Source organism: Centruroides sculpturatus, unplaced genomic scaffold (genome assembly GCF_000671375.1).
Source record: "Centruroides sculpturatus isolate CEXI.00-Female unplaced genomic scaffold, Cexi_2.0 scaffold1386, whole genome shotgun sequence".
Lineage (NCBI taxonomy): Eukaryota > Metazoa > Arthropoda > Arachnida > Scorpiones > Buthidae > Centruroides > Centruroides sculpturatus.
In genome coordinates this window covers 125,869-150,596 of record NW_019385686.1, presented here as the reverse complement: position 1 = coordinate 150,596, position 24,728 = coordinate 125,869, and the positions used below count along the sequence as shown (strand labels likewise).

Genomic DNA, 24,728 nt, shown 5'->3' with positions numbered 1-24,728 from the left:
AAGGTAAGANTTATCTGACCCCCGATTAACCGTCACATCGGTTAACCGACCATTCTAGTTGGCAAATTTCAAATGTCCGCTAGTGATGTGGCATTACAATATTTAGCTATGTCTTGGCTACTTTAATATTATTTTTGTTAAATTTTTGCGTGTTTTAGCTGGCATCAACGGCTCGACCATTGAAGGGAGGCCAATATTTAAACGAGACTTAATTTTCTAATTATGAGTGGATGTTTGTTTCGTGAGCAATAAAATAATTTAAAAATAATTTTTAACGATACAATAGCGATGATTGTTATTTTAGAAAAAAATTTGTTAGGCAAAACATCAATGAAAACTCAATGCAAAGTTGGTTAATAGCAATATACTAATAAACTAATTACATGGGCTTTACTAATATCCTAATATACTATACTAATAATGTATTTTTTCCTTCTTTTTGTTTTTTCCTTCTTTTCGGTTATCCGACCAACCTGAGTCCCCAATTGAGTCGGATAATCGATGCTCTACTGTATATTAAAAAAAAAAAAAGGATAAATTTACTAAATTTAAGAGAAAAGATTGCAAAATTTAATGACACTGTTTATCCAAACATTAATGTGTTTACAAATGCCTCACAAAGATAGTATGGCAGTGCCAAAAATAAAAATTTCCTATTGTTTACAAGATTACATATTGATGGAATGTATGTATCACAATCAAAATCAAAGCATATTGCAGGAAAGCTGTTACTGTGGTTATGTGCTGTTTTTGTACGTATCTGTATTTAAGAATTTCTCGACTAATGACATGTTTAGTATTGTAACTTTTTGTAGTATGATATAGATGCTGTTGTTAAGCTCTAATCTTACAAGATTTTTGTGTTATGTATGTGATATTTAAGAAAAGACTATTGGTACAATAAGTACTTATTCATTCTCCATATAGCTTTTCTTTCTTTTTCTCTGAGTAAGTTAGTGTTTGTGTGTATTGATGCGTTTGTTCTGCAACTTGTTGTTTGATACATTTAAGCATTGTTTACGAAATAAGATGGTTGTTCATAATTATGGCAATCCCCTGTTCTATAATAATATATGAGTATTTTTATATGAATTTGTCATGTATTGTTTATAAACTGTCATGTTATTTTAAAGCTTGGTGATGATTTAGTAGGTACAGATGATGAATTTGTTTGTCTTAAATCTGTTTCATCTGTTGATGCGATTTTTCTGGCTTTGATGATCAGTGACTCGATTGCCGCTGAAGCATTATTATTATGTTNGTTGCTATACATAGTTACAAGAATAATAAAATAATATACAATATAATAGATAAAATATTAAATAATATATACATTTGAAACATAAATTATTGATCAGGAGTTGGAATGAGATTCAATAGAGTGAAACTTTTCAGAAATTTTTTTGGGAGGGAACTATTTCAACTTTTTTTTTAACTTAAGACCATCTGATTTAATAATTTGTGTTTCATTTATTAATACAGAGTGTCACACTTAAAGTTGGTATGACTGAGATGATGAAACATTAGTGACATAAATTTTATAGATGATATTTGAAAGAGAATGTAACTAATTCCAGAACTATATGCAAACTGAAGGATAGCATTTGCAGAAGCATTGAAGATATCAACATCAATATTTTTCATAAGTTTCAATCTGAACATTATTATGATGCACGAAGGCCTCACTTTTAGTATCTTTTCTAAGTTTTTGTACATTTAAATAATAAATAATGAATGCTAAAGTAAAGTTTCTAACAAGTGTCCTTGCCAAAACTCATTTTTATCATTTGCAGCGAATGGACCAATTTTATGTGGGACGCCTTATATATTAGTCATCTGTCAGAATTACTTTGCTTGCTCCCTTCATTCTTCACAAGAAAAAAAATTAAAGAACACTGATTTATCTTAAGAAAAGTATGAATTAGCAAATCCACCAATAGAAATGTTGAACAGATTCAAAAAACATGTGGTTTTGCTAGTTGTGATTGTATACATTAATAACTGCTTCTGTCAACAAATTTTGACATTTTACTTTTGACCTCCTCTTAGTGAAATTATAAATTTTTTATTTTTGCAGAAAGGTTCATGAAGGTTAAAAATTTTTCTTTCAAATGATAAAAAATAATAATTTTTAGTAGAGAACTATGTTTAAAGTTATATATTTCAAGAGAGAATACTTTCAATATTTTAAAGAAATATTGAAAGTATAGTAGGTGGGTAAGAATAAGTTGTTTTAAATACTTTCAAAATATTCATACATCATTAGGTTTTATCTCAGGAGCAGTAAAGTAAATAATAGTATTTATGTAAAGAAACGATGATTAAATGGTAATGTAATAACACTGTTTAGCCAGTGTCATGTCATTGTTTAGATCACATGTTCTTAATAAGTAAATTTGTTTTATTAATTTACTGTTTTCAAAATGGAAATAACTGAATGTGAAGTTGTTTGTGTTGTGTTTTTGTAGTGATGAATTGGTTTAAGCAGTGATGATGTAGATTCATTTGCTAAAATGAATTTTTGTGGTTATTTGGAAGAAATTTGTTGTTTTTACAAATTTTTCAATAAAATATGATGGAACAGATGTAGGAAAGTACAGTAGAGCATCAATTATCTGACCCCCGATTAACCGTCACATCGGTTAACCGACCATTCTAGTTGGCAAATTTCAAATGTCCGCTAGTGATGTGGCATTACAATATTTAGCTATGTCTTGGCTACTTTAATATTATTTTTGTTAAATTTTTGCGTGTTTTAGCTGGCATCAACGGCTCGACCATTGAAGGGAGGCCAATATTTAAACGAGACTTAATTTTCTAATTATGAGTGGATGTTTGTTTCGTGAGCAATAAAATAATTTAAAAATAATTTTTAACGATACAATAGCGATGATTGTTATTTTAGAAAAAAATTTGTTAGGCAAAACATCAATGAAAACTCAATGCAAAGTTGGTTAATAGCAATATACTAATAAACTAATTACATGGGCTTTACTAATATCCTAATATACTATACTAATAATGTATTTTTTCCTTCTTTTCGGTTATCCGACCAACCTGAGTCCCCAATTGAGTCGGAAAATCAATGCTCTACTGTATATTAAAAAAAAAAAGGATAAATTTACTAAATTTAAGAGAAAAGATTGCAAAATTTAATGACACTGTTTATCCAAACATTAATGTGTTTACAAATGCCTCACAAAGATAGTATGGCAGTGCCAAAAATAAAAATTTCCTATTGTTTACAAGATTACATATTGATGGAATGTATGTATCACAATCAAAATCAAAGCATATTGCAGGAAAGCTGTTACTGTGGTTATGTGCTGTTTTTGTACGTATCTGTATTTAAGAATTTCTCGACTAATGACATGTTTAGTATTGTAACTTTTTGTAGTATGATATAGATGCTGTTGTTAAGCTCTAATCTTACAAGATTTTTGTGTTATGTATGTGATATTTAAGAAAAGACTATTGGTACAATAAGTACTTATTCATTCTCCATATAGCTTTTCTTTCTTTTTCTCTGAGTAAGTTAGTGTTTGTGTGTATTGATGCGTTTGTTCTGCAACTTGTTGTTTGATACATTTAAGCATTGTTTACGAAATAAGATGGTTGTTCATAATTATGGCAATCCCCTGTTCTATAATAATATATGAGTATTTTTATATGAATTTGTCATGTATTGTTTATAAACTGTCATGTTATTTTAAAGCTTGGTGATGATTTAGTAGGTACAGATGATGAATTTGTTTGTCTTAAATCTGTTTCATCTGTTGATGCGATTTTTCTGGCTTTGATGATCAGTGACTCGATTGCCGCTGAAGCATTATTATTAATATTATTATTATTATGTTATGAATGTCAAACTCAGCCAATACTGGTTCCAAGTGCTATGCTGGACTAAAGTCAAGGCTTGCCATTGTGTTGGGAATCAGTAGTGGATTTGGTATTAATTTGCCTGTAGAAGAGTTTTCCATTGTTTGTGAATAATTTTTTTCATTGTTTCCATACATAGCAAATTTTGTAATGTTTGAGTCATCATGCTTTGGCTTCAAGTTTTTGTTTCAGTGTGTCAATATATTCTGCAATGTGGACATTGCGTTATTCATGTTTTGTGTGTGTTTTAATTTTCTTGAAGTGTTTTTAGTTGTTTCATTAATTTAGGTGTTGTGTTGTTATTAGCAGATTGTGTCAGCCTGCCTTGCTGCTGTCTAATATTGTTTATTTGTGTTTCTATTCTTCTTTGCTACCAGTCAGGCTTCTGAGTGTTTTTGATTTGTGTGCTTCTGTCTGGATGCAGTTTTAATCTATGGTAGGTCACTACTGTGACTGTACCTGTACAGAATAGTGTGTGAATGTCTGAGAGAGTAGAAATAGAATGAGTGCAATCTTATAATACGTAAGTGTTCACATAGTACAGAGTTTTCCCTACTAGTTTATAAGTGTTGATTTTGGGAATTCGTGGCCATTGTGCAGGGTCAATGCTTGTAAATTTTGTGAGTGCTTCTTGGAAAAGAAGACTGAGAATGTGAATTAAATCTGAATCTGTTTCAGGAAGTGAAGAAGTGTTGATATTGTCAGCTCAGTGAAAATAGTGGTGGTAGGAACAGCATTGTCAATGCAAGTATCTTGATGAGCCCGAAGGATTATATGATTGCTGTTGATGTAATTCTTTTGCAATTTGCTTTTTGATATGTTCTAGTGTTGTTTGTGTTATAAGGTTGTTATGTATAATTATTCTTTTCTGATTCACAACCCTTTGTACAGTGATAGTGAGGTGTGGATATTGTTGTGAGAACAGGTAATGTAACTGTTGCCTTTATCATCTCTGTTTCAAGTTTTGTGATGGTGTAGTAAATATGGATGATAAACTTGTTTATTTCTGAGTCCATTTCATCTGTTGGCATGGTTTACGTGCTTTAGTGGTCTGTGGCTGGATTGCCTTAGAAACATCAAGATTAAGCCAGTTTCCCAAAATTGGTGTGGACAGTGTAGTATACTTGGACCAGTGCTGCTTTCAGCACTGATGGCTAAGGGAGACTGTGACATATTTTTTGAACGTGAGCCTCTGCCTAACTCACTAGTGTGGACCTTGTTAACCTGGGTGACATCCAAGCTGGTATTACATTTGGATTGTGTTATTACCACCGTTTGATCTTCTACAGATGTGGGTTCAGTCGCACATGGCTTCATTTTTCCCCACAGACCTCACTCATATGAGGGACACTACCAGGAGCAGATGTTCCAGCTGGCATAGCTCTGTGGTTCATCAGAATACTGAGCTCTCTCACCACAGCAAGGTGGTGACTTGTGAGAGAGATAATAATAATAATAATAATAATAATAATAACTCTCCCGTGGTCACCACCTGGTCGTGGTGGGAGAGCCCAGTAGTTTTACAGATCCATAGGGCAATGCAGGCTGGAGCACAAGCTCCTGGTAGGGACACCCATGCCAGNGAATACATGCCATATTCATATTGTTAGGAAATTCCTTAATACAGACACACACATTTAATTTTAGTTTTGTTTTGGTTGCTATGCCTTGACTCTGGTCCGGCATAGTACACAGCCACCGGTTTAAACCGAGTATTACCTACTAAACCCAACATAATAATAATAAATATTATTATTAATATTATTGCAACTATGTTCAGTTCCACATATTTATGTTAGCATCTCTGAAGACGAATTCAAAAGAATTAAGTTTTCTTTTGAATCTTTTATTACTTTTGTTTTAATATTTTTTTTTTTGTGTTAAAGCATTGAAATTATTCTACTTATGGAGATATTATTTTGTAGGCATAACTTTTATATATTATTTACTTGTTAAATAATTTAAATGAGAAAATTTTATTTAATTTATTGCATTATCAGGATGCTCAAGAATTTCTCAGATGCTTTATGGATCAGTTACATGAGGAACTAAAGGAACCAAAAATTGAAGTTGAATCATGTGGCGCTATGTCTCCTGATAGTCCGGAAGAATTTGATAGTTGTCAAGGTGAATCTGCATTAGGTGTTTCTGAAGATTCCAGCCAATCAGAAGCAGAATTTGAGACATGTGATTCAGGATTAAGTAGTGAAAAAAGTTCATGCATAGAAGATTGTGTAGAACATAGAGAAGGTTTAGTTGCAAATGAAGACGACTGTCAAGATGCTTCTTTACTTATTAATTCTAACCAAGAGGGACATATGCAAAATCAAATGCCTAATTTTCATTCACATCCATCAAATAAATCAGCAGAAGTTAATAAAGAAAAGGAAGGTTATAATTCTGTTCGTAATCTTCCACCCAAGGAGGATTATCGCCATTACGGGGGTATCGATTGGTCATCTGATTCAGGAGTTCAAGGTAATCATTCTGTAGATATTTCGGATGTGGGAAGCTATTTGGAGGGAAAAACGTCACCTGCTTCAAGATCTGGAGAATCTAAAAAAGCAAATTATATAGGTATAAATAACAGGCAACAACTTGATTCTCAGCGCCAGACAATACAAAGAAATTCTACCACCATTAGACAAATTCAGAGTCAGAATCAATCATTTGCCAAGATGGGACCAAGGAAGAAGAAACCTGTACAGTATCATAGTGTTATTTCAGATATTTTTGATGGGAAGATAGTTAGTTCAGTGCAATGTCTTACATGTGATACAGTAAGTATTCAATTTATCATCAGTTTATTTTAAAGCGGAAAAACATAAAATTATATTTAGTTTTTTCTTAATAAGTTTTATTTTAAATAATTTAATATATTTAAATATACACAGTTGGATCAATTAATTCAGGAATAAAAAAGAATGTTAATCAAGAGAATTTTATATATACAAATTTATTATTTCATTTTAGAGAAATTTATTATCTGAGAAATTATAAATTTTATATGGTAGGCCTACATCAGATTATTTTTCAGTAAATTAAAAATATACAAAGTAATAGTAAATTATAAGGATTAATGTACATATTTCTTAATTTATTTGTTAACTATATTACAGTTATCAACAACAAAAGAGACATTCCAAGATCTTTCTTTACCTATTCCTGGTCGTGATCATTTACACATGCTTCATGCTTCTCATAATAATCAGCAAAAGGGAACCAATGCTTGTACAGATGTTTATAGTAACAGGAGTTGGTTAGGTTCTATGCTTGATTGGATCATAAGGTTTGTAAATTTTCACAAAATTCAATAATTTAATATTGAAAAACTACAAATATTTGAATTTTTAATTAGTATTAAATACAGTTACAATTATTTTTAACCTTAAAGTTACAAATTTAATCAATGTTTAACCTCTTTCATTATTACAATATTAACTGAAATTATTAGTTTGATCCACTAGCTTCTAGATCATATGATTTATTGTGTGAGATTAAAACGATCCTTTAGAAAATAACAACAATCATATTTGTGTTTTTATAATTTCCAAAGTATGGTTTATTAAGATACTGTGATAGTAAAGTTGATAATGAATTGTGATATGTAATTAATAAAATTAAGATACAATGTATTTCGTATTGATTTATATTAAATTCAATATTTAGATAAAATTTCCATTCATCGACAATAATTAATGTTTGATCTTAATAAACTATATAATAAGTAGTTTAATTAAAAGTATGGTTAAATTGAATAAGTTTTGAAAGGTTTATTGACTCCATTAATTGCTTTTAAATCCACACACACAGAAAATATTGAAAGTTTTAAGGATTTTCTAATTCCTTGCCAATTTTTCAGTATTTTTTGTGTGTAAATTTAAAGTGGATCTGATTAGAATGAGTAGAAAAATAGTTATAATTGTTGATAATAAATTTATTGTTAACAGTTATAACTTTTCTTTTTTTAACATTAAGTTTAATAACAATAAATTAGCAGACAAAAAAGTCATTGTGGCTATAAATATTGGTGATCTAAAAGCCATGATATATGGGAAAATTGGATCATTAGTTTTGTGGATTGGTCATTGTAGTTCTTTAGAGTGGCTTCTGAGATCCCTGGACCTTAACCTTTTTGATTTTTACCTGTGGAGACACTTAAAAGCTTTGGTGTACCAGGAAAAAATTTAAAGTATGGATCACCTAAAGAAACTCACTCAAAGATCAGTTAAGTAAGTGACAGCTGATGAGTTAAAAGGAATTCAACTTGAGTGGGAGGGATGCTTAAAAGAAATGGCCAGTGTGTAAAGTTTTATAAATAAAGTCTCATTTTTCTAAAAAGTGTTAAATTTTCCCATGTATTGTGACTTTTTGGACACCCTGTATATTGGAATTCAGTCGATGCAATAGTAAATTTTGTAGACATTAATATGCTTACAAAAATCAATCCCTACAAATATTAATTTTGGTTCATCTCTAATTTTAATAATGTAATTTTTTCAGCTGGTTTTCAAAAGTTTCTAAATATTAAAATTAGAATTGAAATTGTATTTTTAACATTAAATTATTTCATATTTGATTTGCCAAATTTGAATTATTTATAAAAGTTCTTTTATAATACACTTGGGAGTTGATTGAACATGGTATTTCTTACAATGGTAACAGGTTGGGCCCAAATTTGAAAAAATGAGATTTATATTGCACTTCAAATGAATTTTACTTTATATCATTAACACTATTGGTTTTTAGACCAAAAATTCAATGGTTTTCACATATATATCCAATAATAATTCTTTGTACTGCCTTTACACTTAACTTAATTACTTAATGTCAAAGTTATTTGCTTTTGAATGAAATCATACATACATTAGAATGAAGTATACTACAGGATGTACAATTATTATAACGTGTTTTTGTCCAATCACATCAAATTATTTGCTGGTACATCTGTCTATCAAAATACATTAATTTAATAAAATATGGGCTGATATTTTGGATCCTGAGATCTGAGTTATATCGTTATCTTAAGTATATAGTCAAAAGAAGACTCTAACACTGTTTTATAGAATCTGTTTTTATATGGTCTTACTATTTGAAGAAAGAATAAACAGACAAAATTATATTTTTATATAACAGATTATGTAATAAAGAGTAAATCTTTCTTATATAATTTCGTCAAACTGTACTTTTAAAATGAAAACAACTAAATATTTTTAATGCTTCATTTTATGATGTAGCATCATTAAAACAACTTTGCGCAATAATGAAAATGACAATGGAAATGGTCTATTTGAATTGCTGTGTTTTACCATAGTCCATGTTCAATACAGTTCTAGATTTGTTGTGAAACAATATAGATGCTTGGTTGTTCAATATGTTTGTAATCTATAATTATATTTTATAGATTACAGATATTATAATTATAACTATATTTATATAAATTTTCTTATTAGGAAGATTAAATGATAGAGCAACTCTAAGATGTAAACATTTAAAAGGGTATATATAAGATTTACTTCTGTTTGTATTACAATAATAAAATAGCTTATAAAACATTGATAAAACTTCAATTTAGTTACAAAAATATAAAATGTATGATAAAAACATCTGTTACTGTATTTTCCTACATGGGAACCACATCTAGCACATAACTACAAAAATTGCTAGAGCACACAGTGTTGCATTTGTTTTCAAATTGACTTTAAAACATGTACTATAATTTCCTACATATTATCCATCTAAGTAATTTTAATAATAATAAATTTTCTTATTTTCAACAGTTGGTTTTGGGGACCCACCATAAGCCTGCAAGATTGCTTGTCTGCTTTTTTTTCTGCAGATGAATTGAAAGGTGATAATATGTACAGCTGTGAGAAATGTAAAAAACTAAGAAATGGCATAAAATATTCCAGAGTTTTGCAGTTACCTGAGGTAAAATACTGTTAAAAATTTTTATTTTTTTAAGAAGATTTACTATATTATATGAATCAATTGCAATCATATTGTTATAAATTTATACAGTAATACCTCGATTTACGCTACCCGACTTACGTGAACCCAGAGTTACGCGATTTTCAAATCTCGTTGATTCATCTTTTGTTTGAGCGCCATGAAACTCTTGATTACTCACTCCCGCCACACTATTGTTCAGCTTACATGTTCGGACGTGTTGCATGGAATCGACACATAGCTACAATTTATTTTGTGTTATTTATTTCTGTGTTTGTTATATCTACGGAGACTTGAGAGACTCTATGTGGTGATTTCTTTTAACCGTGAACGAATCAAATGACGAGATAAGATTAACGAGAACATTTATTAGCTTACATACATCCAACTTGGATTTTACACAAATTACAAAATTATACCCCGACTTACGCGGTTATCGCTCGGTTCCACCTATCGCGTAAGTTCGGGGTATTACCGTATTTAATTAGCATTTAAGCATTTGAAATATATTAACGTTTAATTATTAGTCATTAAGTAATATTGTATTATATTATGTAATGATATTTCTTTTTCCTTTAGTATTATTATGAAGAATTGTTTAGGATTTAAAAATAATTGTTATACTTTTGAAATTTGATATCATTTTATATAATCAGTAAATATGTATATCAAATTTATAGGTAGTTTCCAAAGTTATTAAGTATAAGTAAAGTTTATAGCTTAATTATTATTAGAAATATGACAATAATTACAATATATAGTATTTTTTATATGGATTATATATATAAAGAACATTGACATATTTAATTCATTTATTTAGGTTCTTTGTATTCACTTGAAACGTTTTAGACATGAAGTCATGTTTTCTTCTAAAATAAGCAGCAATGTTTCTTTCCCTCTTGAAGGATTGGATATGTCTCCATTTCTTCATAAAGGTATCAAGTTCCATTTATTATTTATAAGTTAATAATTGTAAAAATTAAGTGAATTATAAGATACAAAATTGTAATATAGCATAATTGACTTATTATAATCACTTCAGAACATGCCTGTACTGATGATGATAACTGATTGAAAATATGTGGGATAAGTAAATAAGACTACAATTCTGGATTTAGTGATTCTGACATTAAAAAGACATGTTAAAACAATTAAAAGTTTTATAAGTTTAAGATTTAGTAATTTATCCAGCATTGTTTGCTTGCCATTTTTTTCTATAATACTATCTTTAATAATAGCAAACCTATAGATACACCATTAAAACTGATGTAAGAAATGCAAACATTTAAACTAGTGCACTGTGAGAAAATAATGTTTAAAACACTGGTTAAGCCTGACTAATGATAATGATTGTGTGTATCTTGAGTAGGATTGGACTTAATGGTGATTTTACTCATGTGACCGTAGGGTCGGTATCTCTTCGATACTACGTCAGGATGTGACACCACCGAGTCTCGCAGGACTCGGAAATCGCGACTTTATGTCACGCGAGCGGTAGCGTACGAGGTTTGGACCCGGAATAGAGGAAACGGAGAGAAAAATGGAAGAAACTGCACTCGAGAAGGGTTTAACATAAACAACCGTTTATTTATATATCTCTAATGTAGATTTACATTAGTAAATAAAATGCGAACATAAATTACATGAATCGTGTTCAGTTATCATTTTCTAGTTCTAGTTCTAGTTTCAGTGATCATTTCCTAGTTCTAATTACAACCGATTTCGCGTTTAGTTTACGCAGAGAGAGAGAGCGTACAATAGTGCGCGGGCAGGATAAATACCTTAGGTTGTATAGGATATCAAGTCAAGCACAAAAAAAGTCCAACAGTTCTTTCCAGTTGAGTAGGTATTGAGGTCAGTTCAGTTCAGTTGAGGTCTTCTTGGAGTTCAGTTCTAGTCTTGTAGGCGAAAAGGAGGTTCGGATTCTCGGTGGGAGGTAGACGATCGGAGTGCACACACAGATACCAATAATAACTTCCACCCCCTTACTCATCGTGCCCGTCCCTTTTATATCAAGTCCTCTTTTTCAAACCTTTCCCCGATTTTGTCAGCGATGACGATCTTCTTAGTCCAATGAGGTGATGGGTGACACAGAAATGTACTCATCTCAACAAGGAACCCAACTTGTGGGAATCGAGGTTTTTATCGATTTATTTTTCCCTTTTCCTTTTTTTTTTCTGTTTTCTCGTTCCATCTTTATAAAGTTTATTAAACAAAAAAATTTTAGTTTACAATACAAAATTTCTGATCCTCACACTCATTATATAACAATTTTATAATTTTTCTATTCATATTATTGTTAATTTATTCTTAGCATTTAATTTTTCTTTGAAGAGGGAAAAAAACATAAAATTAGAATTTGAACATACTGAATTTTTATACAAATAATGTAATCTAATAAGATTTTATATTGAATTTTTTACGTTAAATTGTTATAAAATTTAAATAATAGACTTAAAATGACTAATTTTGATATTAGATTGTTCAAGAGGAGTTACTACCTATGATCTTGTTGCCGTTATATGTCATCATGGCACTGCTGGTTGTAAGTGTAATTTTTTTTAACTAAACAAATTAAGAATATAAAAATTTAAATTATTTTGAGATATTAAACTTTTGAAAGCTATATTTGTGTATTTTAATTTATACTCTAATTTTTTCCATAAATATTTCTAAAATTTATGGTGAAAATTAAATATGACTATTATATAATATATTTAGTGATTAAATTTTGTTATTGATTTAAAGCACTTGCTTTTGAAAGCAATGTCAGAATAATTGATAAATTTGTTACTTTCTATCAATTCTTACACACAATGTTTTAAATACCTTGACTTAATATCAAATATAAATGCAATAAAAGTTGTGTGTATCAATTAAAATTTGTTAACATTAATTTAGAATACATGGTTAATCACAGTGACATTAATAATTCTATTAAATTATTTTTTACCATTTTAAAATTGTATAATTATCTGATTTTTTTAATGAGTGTCTTTGGTGGATTGGCAACACAGTGCCAAACTACTGAAAGAATAAACTGGAATTGAATCCCCGAGGGCTGTGAGTTTTAAGATCCATTGAGTTAGTGTTGGCGTGTAGCTAGCTATCCATCTGCTTTTATGACTGAGTCGTAAACAGAGTGGTCTTACACTCTCCTCAATGCACCTTTGTAGCATGCTTTAAGAGACTCTTGCTTTTTTCCAATTAGAAAGTTTTTTCCCATCTATTGCTTGTATAAATTATTATAAATATTGAAAAATAACTAAAGTAATTATTCTACTCTATTAAATCTGTTTTTAAATAAAGGTTGGATTAAACTGAAGCCTCTTTGCAAATTTATACAGTGTAGGTATAAATTTGCAAATTTATATGTATTTTGGGCACAGCTCTTCACCAGTTTGACCTATTTGGATATCAGAATATATGAGTTATAATATTTAACAATACATTAATTATATTATCTTTACATACAATTTTGAATTTGCTTAACTAATACTACAATTATTGGTTTCAACTCTAGATATAATTTTTAAAATTAAGATACAAATACAGTGGGCGATCGGTTAACGAACATAATCCATTCCAAGACTTTGTTCGTTAACCGATTATTGGTTTACCATAGGTTTTTATGGGAATTTGATTAATTTGTTCTGGAGTCTCCAAAAAATAAAAATAATATATACTTTTTATTATGTTTATTTATATGTAATAGTAAAAATACATATATATGCAGTCTTGCATTTTATTACTCATGTTTTTTCCGTTTGTGGGGGTTAAAGAATCTGTCAAATGTCGATTGCTTTTCTCTTTTCTTCAGGATTTTTTGGAAGTAATTAATAATATTGTAATTGTAGAGATTCCCAACCCCATTAACCTTATTCTGGTTTGGATGTCACTTGGATGATTGTTGTTCTCATGTTTTTTCCGTTTGTGGGGGTTAAAGAATCTGTCAAATGTCGATTGCTTTTTTCTTTTCTTCAGGATTTTTTGGAAGTAATTAATAATATTGTAATTGTAGAGATCCCCAACCCCATTAACCTTATTCTGGTTTGGATGTCACTTGGATGATTGTTGTTCTGACATTCTTCCACTTCTTCAAAAGATCTTTAGTAGCAGATGTCGACATTGGTCCTCTTTCGTCTTCCTCTTTTTCAAAAGAAAACGCATCTTGCTGAGTTTCTTGGTATTCTTCATTTGAGAGTTCTTGGAGTTCTTCTGTCGTCAGTTCAGTTTCAGGTTCCATTATGAGCTCTAAAATGCTCTTTATTTCTCAGATGTGATTTTCATTATGCCATTAACAGCTTGAGACTTCTTGATATATCTTTCATAGCTAAGGTTGTGCCTACTGTAGACCTGTTCAAGCCATACTGCCTAGCAACATCAGACATCTTGTTCCCACTTTGTACCTTGGCTATTATCTCTTACTTGGTTTCTATAGTGAGCACAGTTCTTGACACTCCTTTTTTTTAGGCTCCATAATATTATCAGTTTCTTTTTTAAATAAAAAGTTCAGAAAAGCACTTACAAAAATTCAGAGAACAGAAATCAACTAGCCCACAAAAAATTATTTAAATGCAAGGCTGGATGAAATTCAAAATTTAGTATTAAAACGTTAATGAATATTCGATGGGACAGTTAAACTTTCACCTTTCATAAATAAACCCTCGACACAAAACTTAACAAGTGCCTGTCTGATAGTCTCATGAAGGCTATAAAAAATTATTTGTCAGAAAGATAAACAAAAAGCTGGAATTACAAAATTTGGAGGAATATTATACTATCTGATTGGTATCGGGTTGAGTGTCGATGTTATGTCTCCTGCACTCTGAAAGGTTTCGAATTGTTACCTGAAGACAAGGGAAAATCAATCGGTATTCGTTATTTTCAGTCGCTTCTTTTTATGTTTGTTCAGTAAAGTGTTCGTTGTCTGATCATAAAAATCTTTCGCAAAAGTATTCGTTATCCGATTTGTTTGCTATCTGAACTGTTCATTAACTGATCACCCACTGTATTAAAATTATTAATTTCATATATGGGTAAATGGAATACACATATGTTTTAAAACACAACCATTATAAAGGTAAAGTTATTTACATAATATTATAAAAATACTAAATTATAAAATAATGTTATAATTTGACATTAAAAGTATCTATGTATAATTCAATGTTTTGTGTATATCTATGTCCAACAGTATTACAAGTTTCAATCTTGTGGGTTTAAAAGTATGGCATATTATAAAATTAAAAGTAAAATTATCTTGAAATTTTAATAATGTATGTATTATCTTTAAAGATAATTTTGGTGAATGTACCTGTACATTTTATACATATAAAAGTTATGCACTTAAATCTCAAGTGCACTGTAATTATATTATAAAGTTAGGTGAATAAGTTGTGTATAAATGAATCAGAAGAGCAGCCTTTAGCAGTCCAATATATTGTCCCAGATTTTATGGATGCACAATTAATCTTCAATTACAAAGACCACATAGAATGAAAGGATAATCTCTCACTATCATTCGTCTGTCTGTATGGGATTGAAGCTTTCATACAAAACAAATTCAAAATACAAAAAATTGACAGTATTAATTTTTTTAATTACCTGTCACTGTTTTAATTTAAATTGTCTCCAGCTGATTTCCTATGATTTTGTTATGCAGATACAGAATTTATATAGCAGAGCCTTTGTATTTTTGCCTGACTATATATATATATACAGTCGACCCCCCCATAACACGGTAGATACATTCCACTTTATAAGAATCTTGCGTTGTAGGAATCCTTAAATACATGAGCCAATCACTGGCACGTGTGCAGTTTACAGACTACGGCTGTTTGAAAGGTTTTCTTCCATAAAATTAATCGATTCTAGACTAATTTGACTCAACATTTCCAAAACGTATAATTATTTGGGAATAATTCATATAAACTATGCTATAAACAAAAAATTGTAGGATTACTTACCGAGTGTGCACCGTTNCTTTATAAGAATCTTGCGTTGTAGGAATCCTTAAATACATGAGCCAATCACAGCTTGGCATGTGTGCAGTTTACAGACTACGGCTGTTTGAAAGGTTTTCTTCCATAAAATTAATCGATTCTAGACTAATTTGACTTAACATTTCCAAAACATGTATAATTATTTGGGAATAATTCATATAAACTATGCTATAAACAAAAAATTGTAGGATTACTTACCGAGTGTGCACCGTTTGACGATGCCATTGCTTAAGCTTGTTTACATCGCGGAGCAGCGCACCAAACAGCGGACACGTTTTCTGATAAGTTATTTTTCTGTGAAAAATTTGCTGAACTTTCGAGACATCATTAATAGAAATAATTTTTATGGCCATTGAATAAGAAATGTATAAAATTACAGTACTGTATTAGACTTACAGTACCTAATTTATATACTGTACAGACGATAGTAAAACTCAACTTACCTGCCTAAACTCTCCGTAGCGTGTAAGTAGTTCGGCTACTCATCCACTATTGGTCCAGATTCGACCAATCTTGTTGCAACATGAGTCGGCAATGACATTTTACCACATTTTACGAGTCTCTTTTAGCGTCTTTATACAAATATGGTCACAATTTTTTCAACACAATATACGAACCCACATTATAGGGGGTCTACTGTATATATATATATATAATGAGAGGGCTGAGATGTTTCTCAGAAGGATCAGAAAGTGATTTTTTTTCTGTATTTTTCGGACACAAAATAAACTGCTGAATAAGTTTAAATTGTTGAAGAACATAGCAATCTTAGCTATCTTAGAGATAAGTGTTCAATATTATAATGATTTGAAGACCAAATATCATTACATCATAAACTGACAAATACCCATGACATCAAGACTACCTCTTGTGGTAATCATGAGAGACCTGTGTGACATCAGAGCAGAAAGTCACCTCCTATGCATGCAGTTACGTGACAAAAAGGAAAAATTGTATTTGATTGTATGTGTAAGATGGCAGTTTTTTGCGGCAGTGTTTTGAGGATCTGTGATGAGTGGAAAAAATATTTTTGACTGAAATTTTTATACAGTCAGATTGATAATATGTAGTTTGAGGATATTACAGAAGCACAGGCATATAAGTCAATTTGGTGAGAAATACCTACAAAAAAAGAAACTAGTACGTGTGAAAAATTGCTGCTACTACATATGATTGTGGGTTAATTCTGGAATTTGACAGAATTTATGAATCTATATATCATATGGAGTAAGGTTCAATGATTAACAAAATTAAGAAATTGATATGTTATAGTTCCTAATAATATGATAAAAATGTTATAGCTAATATTATCAATTATATTATTGATTTGTTTTTCAAAAATAAAACAAAATTGAATTATAATTATAATTTTTACATAAAATAACTCAACTTTCTTTCATTTTTATAGCTGGTCATTATACAGCATATGGATTAAATTACTTAAATGAGCAATGGTATGAATTTGATGATCAATGTGTTACTGCTGTTGATCCTCAAGTTGTGCAAAATTGTGAAGCATATGTTTTGTTCTACAGGTCAGTATTTTTCTCTTTCAGTTTTTTAAAAGTCAATGTTATAATACACTTACATGTATCCCTCATACAACACGGTTTCACTCTAACGCTGTTTGAAAATTGGGGACATCCCCCATACAACACTACTTCCGATTTCACTCTAACATGGTTTTGGAAATCCTCCATACAAAATTTTACAATTTTTAAGTGTAATCTTTGCTATTCAAAAATTTTTTTATTCAAGTAATCATGCATGTCTTCTTAAATTTGTCTATGGATTTTAGAATATAGAAATTTTCAAATTATTTTGTGCTTTTCATCAGGTTTACTTTAATGAAAATTGAAGAGCGCAATTTTTTGTTCCTTGTCCTAGCTTGTCAACCAGGTGTTGTCGTCATTGCTTTCAGCCCTTAAGACTGTCATCATGTTTTCTTTTCATAGATTAATCTTTGTACTTATCTAAATATATTTAAATAAACTTTACTAAGTGTTATTAAACTTCTTTTAACTGTAGGTATTACTTACCTACAAATGATTACTTTATTTGTAAAAATGACGAATGAAATACGACAGTATCTCAGTACTCGAACAATTCAATGTTTGAACACAAATTCTGGAAAAAAGTCACTCAGTACTTGACTGAACAATTGTCTGCTAGAACATTCTTTGAGAGATGTTGATGACATCATCTTAAGTTAATCTCAATAAATGATTAAAATTTTTTAGTTGATTTAGAATTTTGTATAGAATTGAGAACAGTTATGTTTTATCTTTAGGAACTTATCTAGTTTATAAATACATTTGAAGCTGATAGTTATGTAATGTTAGAAGTCTTGGGGATAATTGAGCATAATTTATTTTCATCATTTTGTCATAAAGTTACAGGTTCTCTATAATTTTACAGATACAGATTTATGGATACTCTGTTTCCATAAATACAGTTGTATTGGTTAATGTTTATTAGTTTGCGATTAAATTTATAAATTATAAAAGATTTAAAAATTATCTTTAAAATTCCATTTGATATAAAGTAAAGGAAGTTTTTTGTATACTTTTACAGAAAATCTTCAGAAGAAATGATAAAGAAACGTCAAAGAGCAATTGAATTAATGGAAAGAAGCAAAAGAGAGGTGTGCATCATATTTTATCTGTAATAAAAATGTAAAGTTATTGTAAAATACTTGAACAAATACCATGTATATCAAATAAATTATTTAAGTTTTTAAGACACAAAATTAAAAAAAACTTAATATGATCGTCTCAATGAATTTTTCTACAATGTGCAGTATGAAGAAAATAAAATAATCAAATTCAGAAAAACTTCTAAGTTCTTATAAATTTACAAAAATTCTACTTTATTGGAATAATTATTGACAAATCTCACATTCATGAGCTGGTTCAGATTGCTAAAATCTTTGTTTCAGGGTTGCAAATAGTTTTTAAAGGAAATTTATCTTTCCAATACATCTGAACTACAACAAAACCAAAATTCTAACTTTATGAATGTAATCATTCTAACTATAATAGACTGGAGATTTGAACCCACAACTCCCATTTAACATGCAGTTGCATTGTCAGTTATGCTACCTGGACTCCTGACCAGATCTTCCCTTCCGACTTCCTTAACTAGGAACATATCAGCAAGTTAAGCAGGAGTTGCAGGTTTGAATCCTATTCCAGGCTATTCTTTTCTTCCAGAATACTCTAGACAGGTGACGATGATAAATTGCTTGCTTGGAATATTGAGCATTTGAATTTGAACTCTTTTTGTGGTTTATGTGTATTTGAAGAGTAATTTTCCTCTAAGAATGATTTATTTGTGTTTCTTCCTTGAAGATGAACTTAAGCAATCCAAAAATGCTCGGAATTAAGATTTGTTAATAATTTCTCCAATAAAGTAGGTTTTTTTGTAACTTTAAAATAAGAAAATTTATGAATAACAATTAAAAATAATTATTATTACTTATTTTAAAATAAATACTAAGTGAATTTCTAAAAGGTTAAATTTGAATGTTAAATATACATAAACAATTACCAAGCCTGATAAATATACAAATATTCAGAGTTTTACTGTACTTCAAATAGTAAATAATTAGAGTAACTAATTTGACCTAAAGGTAGCTGGTTAGGTTATTTATCTTTAGGACAAATTACTTAGTTTAATTACTATAACCCAAAAAATCCATCAATTGGATATTTTCAAATGTTTAGAATGTTTTTAAAACTTTGCATATGATTATATTTGGATTATTTTAAAATAATATTGTATATATATTTTTTTATGAAAGTATACTCTTCTTATTGCACACTATATATTATGAAGTAAGTAAATAAACATTTTAAATTTTCAATTATTATACATAATGACCAGGCACTATCATAGTTCGGCAGCAGGCTTAAAACATTTGTTATAAATTTATTCCATTATGTTTCTTATACAGTAAGAAAAAAACTATTTTTTTTTTTTTTGGTCAAATTTTATTATTTAAAGATTTTATGATACAACACACACATGTATACTGTATCATATTTATCATCAGGACCTGTCAGGTTGTGTATGACTTGAAGCTAATTAACTTTTCTAGATGAAAAAGATGATTAGCCTCAAGTTTTTCTCAATTTTTGAGAGGCCTTGATGATGATAAATTATTATTATTATTATTATTATCAGGTAATTATCAACAACAGCACATGACTTTAACCCATTCTATTTGATGTTATTTACTACTGAAAATACAAAACACATTTAAGAAGACAACCAATGACTACAAATTACAGATATTTTACTATGACGAATAATGCAAATAGAAAAATCTATTTATATATATAATTTATGATAACTTTGATAAACAGTCTAATTATTAAAAGAGAATCTATGAAAATAATAAATAACACACAAAAATTATTTACTGTTAATGAAATATCTTCATTTTTAGTTGCACACGTGCATAAATATCAGTCTTTAATTTTTAATTGATTATTCATGTTTTGTTGGTTATCAAAGTGGATTTTAAAAAAAGTAGATGAGCATTTTTCAGCAAATAATAATTATAAATCATTAAAAATATAAGTGAAAGTCTGTTAAATTCAGTAAACTATTCATTATTAGTTGTAGGAATGTCATATTAAAAGATCAGTGTTGTCATAATAATAATCCTGGAATTGAAAGTGAATAAATGATGGATGAATTTGACAACTTTTGTCCAAATTTTTTACTAATAAAATAAAAATCATCCTTTAAAAATTTCATCAAGAGACAGATTGGAACTAGAGTTTGAGTTGCATATAAGCTAAAGTTATGGCATATGGTCTCAAGTTGTGTGGAATAAGTTTAAATGTTACATGATTTTAAATTTATTATTTATTGAATTGGAAAGGCATCTTATTTATTATATAGATTAGGGCCACACATTTAAATTCAGAAACTGATTTGAACTTTCCATATTAAGAGATGTGTTCTCAATACAAAGACAAAGTTCAAGACACATTTTCTCTCTGTTCCTTATTTATAAATAAGGTTTATCAGAAATTAGTTAGTTTTATTTATAAAAATATATCAAATAACTTATTAGTATTTTAGCTAAGCATATATTGCATATAAAAATTATTCCATATTATGCTAAAATAAATGTAATTTTTTTTACAGCCTGGATTACTTCATTTCTATATATCAAAACAATGGGCTAACAAATTTAATACATTTGCTGAACCAGGGCCAATTACAAATAATGATTTCTTGTGTGTTCATGGAGGTAAGTCATTTGATAGTTGCTAATTTAAATTAGAAGTTTTTAATGTGAAATTTGTAAATAATTTTAATATAGTTGTTGAATCATTTATTGAAGATTAATCAATTACGTTTTCTTAGGTGTTCCACCTAATAAAGTTATGTTTGTGGACGATCTCTGTACTGAACTCTCTCAAGCAGTATGGGAGTATTTACACGATACGTAAGTAAAATTTGTGTTAAGTATTTTAATAATCAAACATATCTAACAACTGGATTATTTTCAGAGTAGTATTATGTAAGAGGGGAAATTATTGAAAACTTGATAACACGCATGGTGATTAGACATAGCATGTTCAAGTCTTGTTCCATGTCACTCTTCCAAAATTTTCTATATTATTTAATTAAATTAACTCGTAATTATTAATCTTGCCATGTGATGGTAGTGTAATTACCCATCTTTAGAATAAATTCTAAATTTCGTAGTTTAAATTAATCAATAATTAAGTTAATTCTAGCTCAAAAGTAATCTGGTTGATAGATATATTTGACTATTCATTATCCATATTAAGAATTTAAGATCAGTTTATAGTCCAAAAGCAGAATGGAGTTTAAAGATTGATAGCTGTTGGAGTTGAAAAGAATATCATTTAGTTTATAGTTAAACTCTGGCAAGTACCTAACTTGACACAGCATGGTGTTTGCATCAAAGTTACACGATAACTTGACAACAGTCAAATTCTATATATTTTTTGCAAATTTTAAATTTGAAGATTACACATAGAACATCATTAATTCAGCATCATTGACAGATTACAGAATTTTTCAGACCTAACCATTCAGATATTACTAGCTTTGTATACTTTAATTAAATATTTTCAGTTGTGTTAAAAAGTCACTCAGTTGTTGCCTGCTAGAACATTCTTTGAGAGATGTTGATGACATCATCTTAAGTTAATCTCAATAAATGATTAAAATTCTTTAGTTGATTTAGAATTTTGTATAGAATTGAGAACAGTTATGTTTTATCTTTAGGAACTTGTCTAGTTTATAAATACATTTGAAGCTGATAGTTATGTAANTTTCCTGTCTTAATTAAATATAAATAGCTACTTCACAGTGTTTAAAAGTACTAAGTAAGTACAGGTTTTTAAATTTCTCAAAATTTTAAGTTTTGTAAATATATTTAAACAGAAAAAGTAGAAATTAAAATTTCAAAAGACTACAAATTTTTATTAAAAATTAAAAAAATCTTCCAAAATAACAAATATTACTTACTATATTATTTATTAATAAAAAGTACTGTAATAATTTCACTTGCATCTTAGATTAAAATATTATCTTAAATTATAAGAAAATTGTGATTGTTCATGAAATAAATTTTACATAAATGTTTTAATTATAATTTCTGTCAGTAAGTCGACTCTAGCCAATCAGAATGCATCAATAGTTTGTTTTCTAATGATACTGCGGATAGTGAATGTAATGGAACTCACAAATCCTACTTTCACTGTTCTGTACTTCCATCAGACTGTAAACTAACCCTTAATCTTTCTATTAGTTTATTTTAAAAGAATGCTAGCTTATAAGATTTTTATACAGTTGTAGATTCATATTCACAGTTGATATTTGTAACTTTTTTCATTTTTGTGAAGCTAAAATTCATTTATTTGTGAAAGAATAAAAATTAACAAAACAATGAATACAGAGACGACTATGCAAATTTTATCATTCTTATCTTAATCTCATTCTTTTACGATTTACATTGTTGAGCATTAGATGAGGCTAGTGGATACCATCTTGTAGTTTCTCATGCTATTTTGGCACATGAATTATCATAGACAACAAATGTGTTTTATATTAATAGCATTATGGATATTAGAATTTTACAAGATTTTTTTTTGTTACGTTTTATTTCATCATAAATTAACAATGTCATCTGAACAAAATCACTAATAGAAGAATATCAAAAAAACTAAGGTTAATGGAATTTGTTCCCAATGATGATATAAATTAAATATAANTCGAATTTTATGTTCGAATTTAATTCAAATATTGTTCGAACAAATTCAAACAAAACATTTGAAATAGAAAGCCACTTTCAACCACTTTCAAGTCCATATCTCCTGCACCCTTATAGCTATCGAGACGCAACCCCCCTGGTGCACGGAGACTTGGGGCTACTACCACATACAAACACCATTCACGTGTGATGTGTAGTTTTGGCGAAAAAGTGAAATATAGGGACATACATGTCCATTTATATATATATATATAATATAGATGTTTAATGTATATATTAACATGGAAAAATTGAAAATTATGGAACTGTATTTGATTTAGGCTGCAAGAATTCTTAGATGAAATGCTGTAAAACATTCTATTAGAACAAGATATTGATAGATGACTGTTGTGCTGTATGTTAGAATATAAAGAAAACAATCTTCAGTGTAGCAGTCGCCAACCAGTGGTCTGCGGAGAAATTTGGACATTGATCAACTAAAAGTTATACAAAATATTACAAAAGAAGTACAAAATGCTTGGTTGCTTTTTCAAACTCATTGGGGGATTTTTATTTGAATCTAAAACCAAACACGAAATGACTGTTATCAATAAATAATAATGTCAATAAATAATGTTGTGGGGCGACCGTTGTCCTTCATGGAAAAGAGCCAAGAATCCATAAACTTATTTCAAACAAGCAGCAACAAACTTCACGCTAATTTGTTATAATTAAACAATTGAATTGCATATTAATAAAGTAAAATGGAACTTTTATGATCATTATCCATCTATATAACCCATTAAATGCGTGTCCGTCCGTGTAACTGTATGCCAAAAACGGGCACTAGAGGCGCCTTAGCGATGATTTTAAATTAACAATAAATTATTTTTATTTGTAATAGGAATTTATTATTTATACCACAGAATGGTATAAATAATTATTATATGCCTTGACTAGCATTGCACCTCACATTTACAACATCCTGTGACTTAGTGAACATTGCACATTGACTCACAGAAAATTTGTTGAAAAAATGGCGGATACATTTAAAATCGAGGTTTACAAGCGAAGGTAAATAAACAAATTAAACTATTTTAAAGTATTTATAGAATGTTTAATAGGTAGAAATCTAAATCCGTTGATGCGATTGGGAATAAAAAAAGTCAAAGGAACCGTACCTCATGGGAATTTGTAAAGAACGCCCACTAGGGGGATGTCCCGGGCTACTAGTTCTATAGATGTTTGTATCTTTAAAAATTTCATGATCATGGTCCATGTGATTCAAAATTGTGAATTTAGTGATCCGTGATGTCAGAAAGGTGACCACTGCTTTAGGGATAAAGCATTGAAATATGTAAGTACTGAAAATTGTACATTGAAAATTAGGAAACTTAATAAATCAGCAAAGACAAGACATTATTTAAATGTACCTATTTTTTCTTTTTGGTTATATAATTTAAATATATATATTTAGCTGATGGATCCTTCTAATCTTTAAAAGTTAAACTTTAATTACTCTTGAAATTTTTCAAATTATTTACATTAATTTTTGAAGTTAGTGCAGAATCTTTCATCTTACTGCTTATAGATGATTTAAATCAATCAACAATCATTATGTTAATGTTTTAACCATTAGTAGTACAATTTTT

At 29.1% G+C, this 24,728-nt stretch overlaps 1 protein-coding gene across 3 annotated transcripts in view; it reads left to right on the top strand.

The window, feature by feature from the left end:
* Positions 1-24,728, top strand: part of LOC111641195 (ubiquitin carboxyl-terminal hydrolase 20-like) — a 90,057-nt gene that overhangs the window by 56,153 nt on the left and 9,176 nt on the right. For all 3 annotated transcript variants that reach the window (XM_023387328.1, XM_023387327.1, XM_023387326.1), the window contains exons 8-16: positions 5,880-6,659; positions 6,999-7,168; positions 9,660-9,810; positions 10,649-10,763; positions 12,308-12,373; positions 17,242-17,368; positions 18,408-18,477; positions 20,994-21,099; positions 21,216-21,297. In XM_023387328.1, coding sequence (XP_023243096.1) covers positions 5,880-6,659; positions 6,999-7,168; positions 9,660-9,810; positions 10,649-10,763; positions 12,308-12,373; positions 17,242-17,368; positions 18,408-18,477; positions 20,994-21,099; positions 21,216-21,297 — 1,667 coding nt within the window. The remainder of the gene's footprint in view (positions 1-5,879; positions 6,660-6,998; positions 7,169-9,659; positions 9,811-10,648; positions 10,764-12,307; positions 12,374-17,241; positions 17,369-18,407; positions 18,478-20,993; positions 21,100-21,215; positions 21,298-24,728) is intronic.